This window comes from Eutrema salsugineum, unplaced genomic scaffold, assembly GCF_000478725.1.
Source record: "Eutrema salsugineum unplaced genomic scaffold, Eutsalg1_0 scaffold_16, whole genome shotgun sequence".
Taxonomy (NCBI): Eukaryota; Viridiplantae; Streptophyta; class Magnoliopsida; order Brassicales; family Brassicaceae; genus Eutrema; species Eutrema salsugineum.
Window position 1 is genome coordinate 350,229 of NW_006256858.1, and position 14,036 is coordinate 364,264.

At 33.9% G+C, this 14,036-nt stretch overlaps 5 protein-coding genes across 5 annotated transcripts; 2 read left to right on the forward strand and 3 right to left on the reverse strand.

The window, feature by feature from the left end:
• Nucleotides 1-352: 352 nt before the first annotated feature.
• LOC18020782 lies at nucleotides 353-1,365 on the forward strand. Its single transcript, XM_006403419.2, has 3 exons — nucleotides 353-492; nucleotides 604-709; nucleotides 1,114-1,365. Exons 1-3 carry the CDS (start codon nucleotides 457-459, stop codon nucleotides 1,257-1,259), a joined length of 288 nt encoding a protein of 95 aa, XP_006403482.1. The 5' UTR covers nucleotides 353-456; the 3' UTR covers nucleotides 1,260-1,365.
• A 740-nt stretch (nucleotides 1,366-2,105) lies between these two features.
• LOC18020783 (dirigent protein 24) lies at nucleotides 2,106-3,105 on the reverse strand. Its single transcript, XM_006403420.2, has one exon. The coding sequence runs from the start codon at nucleotides 3,050-3,052 to the stop codon at nucleotides 2,123-2,125; it is 930 nt and encodes a 309-aa protein (XP_006403483.1). The 5' UTR covers nucleotides 3,053-3,105; the 3' UTR covers nucleotides 2,106-2,122.
• Nucleotides 3,106-3,658: 553 nt separating this feature from the next.
• Nucleotides 3,659-6,464, reverse strand: LOC18020784 (caffeoylshikimate esterase). Its single transcript, XM_024157769.1, has 8 exons — nucleotides 6,357-6,464; nucleotides 5,302-5,334; nucleotides 5,086-5,212; nucleotides 4,855-5,001; nucleotides 4,458-4,588; nucleotides 4,222-4,362; nucleotides 4,050-4,148; nucleotides 3,659-3,919 (listed from the first exon to the last, which is right to left on the reverse strand). The coding sequence occupies exons 1-8, from the start codon at nucleotides 6,462-6,464 to the stop codon at nucleotides 3,659-3,661; spliced, it is 1,047 nt and encodes a 348-aa protein (XP_024013537.1).
• A 774-nt stretch (nucleotides 6,465-7,238) lies between these two features.
• Nucleotides 7,239-9,353, reverse strand: LOC18020785 (caffeoylshikimate esterase). Its single transcript, XM_006403422.2, has 7 exons — nucleotides 9,289-9,353; nucleotides 8,995-9,124; nucleotides 8,709-8,855; nucleotides 8,469-8,599; nucleotides 7,834-7,971; nucleotides 7,649-7,747; nucleotides 7,239-7,514 (listed from the first exon to the last, which is right to left on the reverse strand). Exons 1-7 carry the CDS (start codon nucleotides 9,304-9,306, stop codon nucleotides 7,239-7,241), a joined length of 939 nt encoding a protein of 312 aa, XP_006403485.1. The 5' UTR covers nucleotides 9,307-9,353.
• A 516-nt stretch (nucleotides 9,354-9,869) lies between these two features.
• Nucleotides 9,870-11,136, forward strand: LOC18020786 (60S ribosomal protein L35-2). Its single transcript, XM_024157945.1, has 4 exons — nucleotides 9,870-9,954; nucleotides 10,085-10,220; nucleotides 10,696-10,852; nucleotides 10,963-11,136. The coding sequence occupies exons 1-4, from the start codon at nucleotides 9,951-9,953 to the stop codon at nucleotides 11,035-11,037; spliced, it is 372 nt and encodes a 123-aa protein (XP_024013713.1). The 5' UTR covers nucleotides 9,870-9,950; the 3' UTR covers nucleotides 11,038-11,136.
• The last annotated feature ends 2,900 nt before the right edge of the window (nucleotides 11,137-14,036 follow it).

Consider the following 14,036-nt stretch of genomic DNA (forward strand, 5'->3'; position numbering starts at 1 on the left):
ACAACCTCTGTGATGTACATTATTATTTTTTTTCTTATATAAACTTAATCATTGTCAACAAATAAGTATAGATTTCTAGAAGATTATGGAAATGAAAACATGACTAAGTGTTTTTTTGCAAAATATAGGAGAGAGAGGGGGGCCATGGATCACGTGGATAAAGCGTGGGATGGAAATGAAAAAAACGAAGGGAGAAGAGAGAAAGAGTGATTTTACAAATCTCCTCTAATCCTTTCTCAGCCAATTATGATCCATCTCCCACGTGGGGCTTCTGGCCCCATGCATGCATATCACCTTTCATTCAACTGTTCAGTCTTTTGTCCTCTCCTTATTCTTTTTTTTTTTTTTTTTTTGCGTGATCTTCTTCTATATATGAGTGTCTTTATCTCCACAAGTGGCTTTTAGAGAAGCCCCTCTTTTGAGTTTGGGTGTTGATTTTTAGGGCTTCCATTACTAATGGCTGATTCGTCTTCTGCGTCTTACATTCACATGGTAATATTCATTATATATGATCTCCATGTACTTCTTCGTTTGGATGAGTGATTCTGTTTCTCTTTTATGTATACCTCAATACCTTTGGATCATGTTTTTATGTATGTTTAGGTGCAGCACATGATAGAGAAATGTTTGATCTTCCACATGAGCAAAGAGGAGTGTGTGGAAGCTCTCTCTAAGCATGCAAATATCACTCCTGTCATCACCTCTACTGGTTCTCTCTCTCTCTCTCTCTCTCTCTCTCTCTCTCTCTCTCACACAAACATATGTCATACCTATGTACTCTAACGGTAAATATATATGTATATTTATAGACATATCAACGCATAATTATACCATTATATAATTTTTTTTGACCAACCATCATGTATGATCTTGCAATTTATCATATATACGTACCTACATATGTGATCTTCCATAGAAGTGCTCATACATAATTTAACGATTAGTAATAGTCTAATAGACTGCCTTTAACATGAGAGCTCTCTTTTATATACCCCAAAATAAATACTTGATTGTCCTTCAAACTTATCTATTCAGATAGAGTCCATGTAACAATTAAATTTGAAATCTGTTTCCGTTTTTGTTATCATAATTAATTGGATTAGAAAATTACAGTTTGGAAGGAGCTGGAGAAAGAGAACAAGGAATTCTTCAAGGCGTATGAGGAGAGGCAAAGCAAACAAGAGCAAATGTCGGAGGAAGAGACAAACCAGATGATCCAGAAGATAATCTCGGATTCATCTAAAGAATCCGACGACTGATCGTGATGTTCGTCAGATCTTAAGAACCTTATATATATGAATATCATGAAAACGATTTCTCCCTGACGCATGCATGTTTATAAATGTATATCATTTTTCTTCTATATATTCGCTTCAGTCCAACAAGAAAGACAGCAAAAGAGGAGTGATGACACTCTTTTTGGTACGTTATACGTACGTGGTCCACATTGCCTTTGTATAATTATGACGACGATAGGAAACGGACGCTCATACATCGATCGTTCGTGTGGCGTTTTAGTTATATGAACGTATTATGTGCGTATATATCCAAATAAATTGTTTATTTATGTTCTTGGCCAAAACCACTTATACGTTTCAAATTTTAGACAAATCGATTAAAACCGGTCAACAGTCTATCAATGATTTTTGGTCTAGACGGTTGGTTAATCTCATTAAATAAATGCTAAAATGAAGAAAATATATATATAATAAATTTTACGTTAATTAAGTATAAATAAAAATATATAAGGGATAGAAACAATAATATGGAGAACAAAACTCATATTAATTTTCATTCCCCAAAGTTCATTAACAAGGTAATTTCATATCATGACTATAGTCCCCTTATCTTGAGCTCTAAACTTTTGAGATTTGAGTCGGACGATATATAATCTCATATATAATTTCCACAAGCTAAGCCTTTAAATTTGTTTTGTTAGACATAAAAATTTGCCAAAAAAAAAAAAAAAACACAATTTTTGATTATAAAAGCAAAGATTCTCATTTAACCCTTTTTTTATACATCAAACGTGCACAACACAACAAAGGCCACACATGAAACTAGTAAACAACAAGCATACAGATAAAATAAGAAGATGTCGATAAGACGCAATGATTACGCTTCAAGCTTTGTAGTATGTAAGATAAATGCTGAAATGGAGAATGGTATCACGACCATCAGTGACATGTTGGTTTTCCTGGTTGTGCAGAGTCTCCACAACAGCGTACCCTTTAGCATGCTCGAACTTCCCGGTTCCACCAACAACAGCAATTTGCGAGGCGTGAGAAGCGGTTCTATGGACCCCAAAGAAGCTGATAGCATCATCGAGTGTGTCATGGTGATCATGCTCTCCATGGAACAACACGGTCAATGAAAGAGTCTGGCTAGTTCCGTCCAAAGAGCTAGCCAGATAAAACCCCTGTGCTCTGCCAATAACAACAGATCCTAGCTCATGACCCTCAGTGAGCTCATCATCGACCACGGTTATGGTGCCAAACATGAGCTGCTGGAGCGCAGCTGCGGGAGGGAGTTGACCTGCGGTAACGAAAGGGAGGTTGTTGGAGAGAGATCCTTGGGAGTTACCGTTAGTGTTTTGGATGACTGTGTTAGCTTGAGAGCCACTGAGTCCTGTGAGGAGTGGAGCAGTGTTTGGGTTGATTATGTTGTTGATGTTGTTTGCGTTCACAAGCGGTACTGCGTTGTCTACTGGGAAAATGTTGTTGTTGGATTTGGAGAATGGTATTCCGTTCACTTCCGTTTGTGCTACTATCCCAGTGACCACACGTGCTGAAGGGTGTGACCCGCCTAGCACGTCATGCATAAAGAACTCCAAGACTGGCTCGTGTCCGCCTGTGGCTGGTCCAGCTGGTAGTGGAATCGGTAATGGAGGTTGTGTTGTTGTTGCGGCTGGTTGATTATCACCTTCATCTTCTGGTATGGGTGGGACTAACTGTGGCTGAGTTTCGACCTCTTCGAGAAGTCTAGCGGAGTGGACATTTGTGGTTATCAAGAAGAAGAGCAAGATCGTTAGGCTAGGAGGAGCTTTGGCCATTAATTGCTCCTCTTCTTTGTGTAGGTTTTGGTTTTTATGTGTGTGTGTGTTTGTTATTTATTTTCTATGGCCTAAATTGGTTTGTTTATATAGGAACCTTGGAAGATCATGTGATCGATGATGGAATGGAGTTGTTGTTGTCGTTGCTTTCTTATCATTGCTTTAGTTGAGATGAGGATATGATTTTAACTAAACCTCTACTTACTCCTCTATTTATGGTCTTTTTGTATTCCTTGACCGTATTTAGATTTCCCTGATATTGTTGTATGGGCTTAGATCAAAATATTTGGGCCTGTTCCGGAAAATGGGCCCATGATTACATCTCTGCCGTTTAAGTTGAGCTGTGGAACATCACTCCCTTGGTTGAGCTATGAGATATGGCGGTAAATTTTGATTTATTCTTTGTCATATATTGCAATTACTCAAATCTTAAATCTAGATATTTGTCCATTCCAGTGTATTACTCTCTCAGTTACAACCATACAATGTCTTATACCATCCAATTTATCTTTAATTAAACATTGGGGGAAAAACAAACAATTATATTGCACTTGAAGCCAAACTAGAAAACTTAGTTATATATAGTCTAAACCGAATATGAGAAAATCAGATATGAGATGTTGCTTCATTTTTGTTATTAGCATTCACATGAAGAGTAGTGATTCTAGTCTCCATCCATTGGACAATGTCATTGAACACCATTTCTGATTTCTCCAAAGGCTCCCCGAAAAGAAGGCTATGCCACATTTCTGGATACAACTTCAAAGTCTTGTCATTAGACGAAGCCACCTCGTAAAGAAGTTTGCTAGCTCCTTTATCCGTCACTTTATCTTCTTCTCCGTGCAATACTATGAACGGCATTGTCACCTACGCACAAGCATATATCCCCAAATCAAACGCTTTACATTAACATCTCAATGCTATAAACACAAAAAAGTATATATAAATTAGCATTTGGAACATGCAGTTGCAACATAACTTTGACTCTACAAATTACCTCGTTCAACCGATTCTCTAGATCTAGGCTGATTCTATAAAGCTCGCTCATCGTCTTCATACGAGGCCTCCCAATGTAGCAATTTGGATTTTCTCTTATCTGTTTTTTGTTTTGTTGATTAAGGTAAGTGAATAGGGTGGATTGTATAGAGAAGAGGAAAGTAGAGTATTACCTCTTGTCTCTTTTGAGGGAGTTTAATAGCGAGATTGATGATATCAGGTCCCGAAAGAAACGACTTCCACGATGGGATCAGATTTGTGACCAAATTCATCAGAGATATAACCATTTTTGGTGGTTTCATCTCTTCAGCAATCTGTCTCTCATCACATTTGTAATCATTATACATGTTATGATTCTTATAAGAAATGAAATAAATTGGTAATGATATATGTGAATCTCGATCTTCACCTTACACATTGGAGCTATAAGGATTCCTCCATCCCAAAACTCACGTTTCTTGCGGTGCAAGAGAAGAACTACGGCTCCTCCCATCGACTCTCCCATCAAAAACTTCTTCTTCTTTGCGTTCTCTCCCATCTCTGCCGTGCACAACAAACAAAATCCAAATCTAGGTCACGCAATCTAGTAGAACAGACATTTTATGTAAGTTCCTTTGTCAATTGCAAGTGCAAACGTTAAATCAAAGAGAAGATAATTTTCAAAACATATATTGTAGGAACTGAAAATATGTTAACATTTAAATACGATATAAATGCAAAGTAAACGTAGAAATTGAGTTGAAAACTTATATCTTATGTTATGACATCAACAGGGTCAATATGTAATCATGAGATCAAGAATGGACCAGATATTTTGGAGAAATGTGAAGAGACATCATCGATGAGAAGATCGAAGTTATCAATGTAGACAGAAAGGCCGCCTGATCTTCCGTGCCCTTCATACTCAATTCCATACACACCAAAGCCTTCTTTTGCAAACTTGGATGCAACCTCTGCATGTAAATTTAATTCACATTCACCTATCTTTGTTCATCATAGTTCAATGGATGCATGCATTTGTATGTATAGATCGATACCTTTAAATGTGGTGCTGCAATCAATTGCATAGCCATGGCAAAAGAAGATGAGAGCTCTTGGTTCTTGATTTACTGGAAACCACTTGCAGGTTAAGAGCTGTATTCCCCGTGAATTCTTGATGAATTCCTAAACCAGTGAAAACCATAATCATCGACTAGTTCATTATATGGATAATAAAAACATTCTGAATCTTGTAATCTATTTATGAAACTTACCTCGCTATATCCGACTTGCCCATCAATGTGAGCCTGTAAATGACAAAAGTCAAATCACATATAAATATATTTCTAAGCGAGAAGATTGAACAAAACTAACCATAATTGATCCCTTAAAAATGTAATGAGAGAGTAGCAATTAAAACATAACAGAATATATGGATAGGTTGTTGAATCTTGTGGAAGAAGAAATTTGCTGAAAAGGGTTGAATAAGACAATAGTGTATTGTCCTTTTTCTTCGCTCGCAAGAACTTTTACTAATTTTTTAGGGGTGACCTAAATTTAGCAACTTTCATAACCCAAAAGTAAGCACTAATGACGGAAGAAGTTTTTTTCTTTTCTTTTCTTAAACGTCATATTAGTGGACGTCAAAAAAAAAAAAAAAAAAACGTCATATTAGTGAAGTTGTAACTTCACAGTAATGATGCACGACAATTAAGTCGACTAACAAAGAAGAAGGTTGGTTACTTTTTTTCTATCCAGATTCTTGTTTCTTACTTAGACTTTTTAGTCTTTTACCATTGTTAAGTGTTCTGTGAAATCATAAAGTGTTTTCTGAGTTCTGACATTTTCATTTCACCCTAGTCGACAAAAGTTGTACGCCCGGTGGACCGGTGGTGAGTGATCAAGTAGAAAAAGCATTGTTTCAATTTTTAAAATAAAATGCAATCTGAAGTTGGTGAATGCTAAATACACCAAACGCAAATATCCTAAATTTCCGGAAATGCATAAACTTTATGAAGGCTTCCGAATATTTAGGATGATGTCCTAAATAATTTAATAACTCTTTCTAAACAGGATTTTTGAATCAATGGCATGAATTTTGCATTTCAAAATTTAGCATGATGTCCTAATGTACAATTTCACACGATAATACTGATTGCGTGACCACCCTTCGTGTAACATCCCGATAATAAAGTAGACAAATCTTACAAGCTTTCCGGACTAACGATTTCTGACTGTCGGACAATGGTGAGTCAACGGGAGACGTTGGACCAACAGACTTAGAGAGATGACGTTGGATCCACATGTCTAGAGAGGGTGTTGGGCTCACTGGAAGGGACGGTTGAGAGGAGTTATGATTGATATCGCCGGTCTGCATCTGATTCTCAAAAGGAGAGCGGGATCGGGGTGTCACACTTCGTGGGTTCTGTATGGTCATTTCAAGTGTGGTATAGCCTGTTAGGTGGGTACTTCATTGATGATATTGAAATGTCATAGCATAAAATAGATTTTTGAGTTTTTGTTTTGGATCTGCACGCAAAACTTAATGCGATGTTTTCATTAAAGGTTTTTTAAAAATAATATGTCTTTGACGAGATCTTCTTAAATCTTAAATACTACGACTTTGTATTGGATCACGCAGACTAGATAGTGCGAATCATCTTGGGTATTGGAAGAGCAAGTTTTTTAATGACTTATTCTTGAGAAGTTATGTTTTAAATACAGAATCTTGATTTTTGTATAGTTACTTTTCAACTTAAATGCTTCAAAATTACGCCAAATCAACAAAAGATCTTGTGGTCAGCATTTTAACTTGTATCTTGAGTTGTAATAATGTTTAGAAGTCAAAATTTACTATTCAAGCAAGGATTGGAAATTTTCTGAAACTTTTATCTGAATCTTAGAATATATCAATAATCGACTATTTTGTTAAAACATTCAGTGCATATAGTTGTGGTGAAAATTAAAATATAAATGGATCAATATAGATTAGCTCGCAAACGAATTAGTTCGTCGAGTTCGATGCAACCATAAAACCTTTGATTTTTCCAAGTCCAAAAGTAGATTTTAAATTAAATAGACTGTTTTAATTGAGCACTATTTGCCAAACATCATGGCTATAACGTTGTACATAAGTTAGAACATTCTTAGAGTATATCTGTATATGTAGTAATCATTATAATTCAGTTAGCGTTTAATTCAGTTACAACACTTATTTCTGCATAGAAAAACCATCATTCATATGCTTTAACTCATTCTCTAACCTTTGGTTTATAACAGAAGCTCTTTCGTTTAACCATGTTATAATATCACCAAACACAATCTCCAAATTCGCAGGAGATTCTCCGTATAAAAGCCCATGCCACATCTTGGGGTATAACTTGAAAGTCTTGTCTGAACTCGAAGAAACCTCGTATAGTAGCTTGCTTACGTCTTTGTCTGTAACCTTATCATCTTCCCCGTGAAGGACAATAAATGGCATGGATACCTGTTTTAGATTCAACCTTTTATTTTGATCCCCAAATAATTTAGTTGGATAATAAAATCAAATTTTGGATATATCAAGGCGATTTATATGCACTATATAGTTTATAAATAAAAAGAAAAATATGAGTAAAAAACCTGATGAAGATTCTTCTCAAGATCCAAGCTAACCATTAAGAGTTGATGAGCGGTTTTTAAGCGAGGCCGGCCTTTGTAACAATACTCGTTTTCCCTTACCTTTAAAATCATTTTTTTTCTTTTAGAGAAGAAACGTCTAAACTATATTAAAATAAAAAGGATGATAATCAATATACATATATTACCTGTTTTCTTACGTGGGATTCTTTGAATGCGACGTCAATAATATCGTTGCTAGGAACTATCTTCCAAGTTGGAATAAACCGAGTTAGCTTTGTGAGAAATGAGATCACCATTGGATGTGGCTTTATCTCTTCTGCTAGCTGTACACAACAAAAAAAAAGAGTCGTTTTGATAATTCAGCTTTAAAAATGTTCGTAATAACTGTTTAGGTTTTGTGTTAACTAAACTCTTAAGAAGGGAGTTGATTGTCATAGAGAAATTGGTAAGCTATTCACAATAATATCATATCTACTGTAATTACTAAACCAAATCAAGAAGAAGAAAAAAGCAAGACGATGAAAGGATTTGTTTTATACCAAATCAGCTAATTAGCGTATGCCATGTCATATAATTTTATCATTTTTCTTCAAAATAAAGATTAGTTAAAGATAATACAAACATAGTGAAAAATTAACTAAACAACGATTCCGCTAAATATTTTACATTAGTTGATTAATTTTCTATATCTGTTAAACAGTTTATCTGATAATCTTAACTAATTTTTAACAAATTATGTTCTTATCATATAGAGAGATTCATCTGTTTTAAAATAATGAAGTATGCATAATGTTATCTTATACAATAAAGTAAATTTTACCTTACACATGGGAGCGACTAAAACGGCACCATCCCAAAAATAGGGCTTCTTTCTCGCTAATAGTAACACGACTGCTCCTCCCATGGATTCTCCCATTAGAAACCTCATCTTTCCTTTATTCTCTTCTCTCTCTATACAGTTCACCATTTCCAAAACATATAAATTAGTAGCCATAATTAATCAGAGGCGCAAAATAAAATTAAACAGAGAAATTAAGTAAGAGAGAAAACGATTTATTACCACAAACTGAAGAGTAATGAGAAGAGACGTCATGAACAAGACCATCAAAGTTTTTGATATAACCATTTAATCCTGCGGATTTACCGTGGCCTTCATAGTCCATTCCATAGATCGCAAAACCCGCCTCAGCCAACCTCATTGCAGTGCCTAGTTAATCATAATATTTATTAAAAGTCATTAATTAGTTATGATAATTTTTTGACAAATATATAATAGTTAAGATGATGTATTAATTTTGCTAGAATATGTATTGATGATGATTAAGTCATAATTTAAAAAGACGGACTGTTCATGGTGATGCTTGATTCCATTCCGTAGCCGTGACATAAGAAGATCAAAGCCTTTGGTTCTTGCTGCTTCTCTGGTTTCCATGAACACGTGAATAGCTTCATTCCCCGTGAGTTCACCACATAATCCTAACAAAACAAATTAAAACCCAATTTTTATATCTCTGTTAAAAAGCAATATAATAATTTGCATAAAGAATCTTGGTTTTATATACAGAGCGTGCATGATAAATAATCAAACATAAAAGCAAAGTTCATAATTGGAAAAAAGAGAGAGAGATACAATTACAAACCTCTTTGTACATAACCATGATGTTGTGGTTCGTTATGTGTTCAAAAGAAAGAAGAAAAAACTGGATTTTGGTTCACTATATAGAAGACGAGAATCACGCGAACGAGATTTAATTTTTGTTTATTCAAGGAGAGAAGAGTTGGATGAGAGGAAATTTAGATTGAGCTTAAGGAAAGGCCACTTAAAGTCTACGGGTAATTTAGTTATGGATGACGTCAGCTCCTACGCATTCCCTTTGGTATTTGGGAATTGATAAGTTTTTTTTTTTTGATTTCCCAACTTAATCAACTAACTTAATCTAAATTTCCACTTAAATTTACTAACTTAAGCTCTTCGAGAGAAAAGAAGAAATGATTTGACCTTCAAATACATTCAGTCGAAATATTGAAATTTGAGAGACACGAAAATTAATAGGTCGATATTGAATCAATCAGTATAAAAATTCAATCTGTAAGATTCTTCAAAACATGTGTGATATTTTGAGTTAAAGAGAATAATAATAGAATGGTTTAAACATACGGGCCATTCGTATTAGTAAGGCCCATTTAATCAATCTCATAATAATTCAAACCCGTTAACTAAAATGGTCATCTTCCTCTTCAACAATTTAGGGTTCTTCTGCTATCTTTCAGCACACAAGAGACTCGAGAGCTCGAAGACGCCATGGGTAAGTCTTACTTCTGAATCAATACTACCTTTACATTTGGAAAATTTTCGTCTTTTCGTTCCTGTTACATTTTCTTATGAGTCTATATTTTTCTCTCTCTGTCGGGTTTTGTGAAATGGATTACGAACAGCGAGAATCAAGGTTCATGAGTTGAGGGAGAAATCGAAGTCGGATCTTTCTGCTCAGTTGAAAGATCTGAAGGCAGAACTTGCTGTCCTCCGCGTCGCTAAGGTCACTGGCGGTGCTCCTAACAAGCTCTCTAAGATGTATATTCTCTCACGTCTCTCATAAGGAAATTTTTTTTTTTTTTTGTTGCTGTCATTATTGAGTGATGCATTTTGGATTCTTGGTTTTCAATATTTCAAGCTGCTTGATGTTTGGGAATCACAAGAACCCATTTTCTTAGTACGATCTAGCTAGTGAGAAAATTGTAAACTATGCTAATCTTTTGGTTTAGCTTGGCTTATGGTTTGCTACTTGTGAATTGCACTCCTGTTGAATTGTTCAGGATACTTCTTTTTACAAGATTAGGCATTTAGCAAATTCATGTGATTAGTGTGCATATCATATGACACACTCATATACCCGTAAGTGTGCCAAAAAGGATAAGAAATTTGTTAGTGATCTATTAGAATCTCTAAACAAGCAAGAACGATCTCGGCTTAGACTTTTGATCCATCTTGCTAAGCTTCAGTTCTATAGTTATTATGAATCTGAATGGGCTCTTTTGGGTCGATGCAGCAAAGTGGTGAGGAAGTCGATCGCACAGGTGTTGACTGTGATCTCACAGAAACAAAAATCTGCTCTAAGAGAGGCATACAAAAACAAGAAGTTGTTGCCACTCGATCTCCGTCCCAAGAAGACTAGAGCTATCAGGAGAAGACTAACCAAGCACCAGGTATTTGATATTATGGGTTTCTCTGTTCTATTAAGTTTCTCATTTCAATAGAACTATGCTTTGTTTTAGGTCCATACTTAATGACTTAAATTCTTTGCGTTGAATTATAGTCTTCGCTGAAGACAGAACGAGAGAAGAAGAAAGAGATGTACTTTCCAATTAGAAAGTATGCCATCAAAGTTTAATATATCATTTTTTGTTGTCTCCCTCTGTTTTTTTTTTGTTGTTGTCAAAGCTCTTCTCTGATATATGTGAACTATCTTTGAATGAAAAGTTTTTGTTCTTCAAACGTATCATTGTATTATCTCTCATATATTTTCCTTTTTTTCCCCTTCTGACTGATGAAACTAGTTTGGTTTTATTTAACCGGAAAGTCCGGACAGTAAACCTAAAATATTTTTTTTTTCATTTGTGTTTTCGTTTTATTTTACTTAAAGAATTCCAATAAAAGATTATAACCGCGCCGAAACTGGCTAAAAAATTCAAGTCATTTTTTCTCTTGAAGTGAAATTGGGACAATCAAATTAGATTTGGTGTTAATCATGTCCATGTTATATTTCTAAAAATTAAAGCCAAACTAAAATTTACCAGCTCTATACACAATTACACATTGTAAAACCAGCTACGTTCGAGTTATGTTTATATAAATTATATATGTCAAAATAGTCATTTGGAATATTTTTTTTAATTTATTTTTTGGATTTTGTTTTGAAAGTTGGACTTTTGTATTATCTCATAGTCCTACTCTGATCTACGCTTGAGTTGACCGTTTGATAATCCCCTCTCCAAATTGTTTTCACACCTCGATATTAATATTCATTTCTCTGCTTCGTTAGAACTCTCCAAGCCTGTAACATCTTTCTCTCTTTAAAATACTGCGTGCGAAACAATATAACAACAACCAATCCCAATCCCAATCCGAACCAAACCAAACACTGTCGTTAATTTTATTCAAAACAAGAAAATTAGTTTTTAAAAATTGCGAACTTGTAATCAGCGACTGACGGTATCAATCAATAGTCATCGCTTTGTTGATTTAAGGTTCCACTTTAGAAAAGACAACGAGAATAACTAATTTATTTTTGCTTCGTAGTCGAACCATTATTATAACCGGATACGTGAAGATCTAGTCGTTATGACTTATGAGTCGTGACAAAACGTAAGATAGCTTATAATGCTCTTATAATGATTTCGCCAACTCATCGAACATCCACACATCGTTGAAGCCAAATTGGTTTGAATGTATTATGTAAACTCAGTTGACTTTAGTAAGCGAATCTCGATTTTGTTCTTTAAGGCTGACATTTTTGCCAGTGACTCCGGTATATATGTGTATCTTCTTATCACAAACTGTCGAGTGCGTAGATTTGACTTTTTCTTAAAATCATCGATATATATGTACATATATATATATATCATATATATAAATGTGGTTTGTAATTGTATTTTTGCATATAATAGATATGTAGAATACATGATATGTCAAGTTGGAATACAGAATTATTAATTGGTACGTATCTTTGATCTTCTTTAGGTCAAACGAAAGGGTTAATAGTTTTATACGTACGATGACTTACATTTGTTTCGTTCGAAAGGAAATACTCTAATTAACGAAGATGCGCAAGTCTTAAAGATGGTTTTTAAGAACATATTCAGTTACTAAGTTTTTTTTTTGGTGAACATATTCAGTTACTAAGTTATTATATAAGAATAATATATATATAGTACATTCTCTTTCTGTCAAAAATAAAAGAAGACATATCCATATATCTTCTATTCAGTTTTGATATATATAAACCATAAAATGAAGAATCATCACCTATTATATATTTAAAGTAAAATGTTAGGATAGTAGTAACAACAAAATTTTAAAATATTGTCACAAATTAAAATTTAAATAGTCAATTATTATTTGGATGAAATGAATGCAAATTATGTGATTTTTTGTTTTGTTTTCATATACGGAATGCAAGTACGACTTACGTGAGTGAAATGGTTTTATTAGCGTACTTAACTACTTGTTAACAGTAAACATACAGTTTTTCTGAATTCCAAAATGTTGTCATATATTTGAAAGTAACGTACAAATTAATTCAGTGGCAATGTGTACGAAAATACTACAGTTTTCAACATTTAAAGGTCATTTGATGACTAAGATTATTCCTTATGTTAAATATTAAAGATTAGATGTTTCTAATGAAACTGTGATGTTCTAACAACCTTCATATCATATGATGTAAAAGCCACTTGAAGATTATAACATTATTTTGATTTATCAAAATTAAAAGAGGATTATATATATAACATTATAAATTTATAATATACGTATAGCTGTTAGTTAGTACATATAATATGTCAACTTGACTGTGAAAGTTAATAGCCAAACTGTGAATCTTGGAACTTTAAATTATTTGATATTATAATTGACTTTGTCACCATTTGCTATATTTAGTAATTTGAATTTAATCCTTCCTAGAATTAGAAAGCTCTTATATACATCGTTAAATACAGAAAACTCTTATACACGGTTATATATAGAAAGCTCTTATATTCACGGTTAAGACAATTGCCGTTTCGAAACCACTATAACCGAAAATAACGATGATATTAACAACTGTCTATCATCGCAAGAACAATAATTTATCGTAATAACTGAAATGCAGATGTTGACAGAAGCAAAAATGAAATGCAGCCACGCGTTATTTATAAAGAGAAAGATAATTAGTTATCAATACTGCGAATGATTTCATCACAAAAATACAATACTGCGAATGATGCAATAAAAAGTCAAATCAACAATTGAACAGTTGAAAAAAAAAATACAATTCGTGAATTATAAGTTGACAGGATGAAATAGTCGAATCAACAACTGCTAAACGTGTATAGCAAAACTTTGGCGTTGTATAAAAAAATTCTATACTGTAATTTCATTTTAAGTATATAGTATAGAATGAAGGCTTATACATCCCAAGTCAATGGTTCTTTTTGGTCTGGGTCTATATTTTCCAGGTAAGCACATCGTCATCAATTTCAAACTCAAGACCAAACTCTCTATATAATTGTTAAAAATCATCTTCCTCATAAAATAAAATAAAAGAGTACAAGCCAAGTAACACCATTTAAACGCCTCCTATTTTCATCAATTGAGGAAGAAGGGAATAGAAAGCTTAAAAAAGCTTCTTCA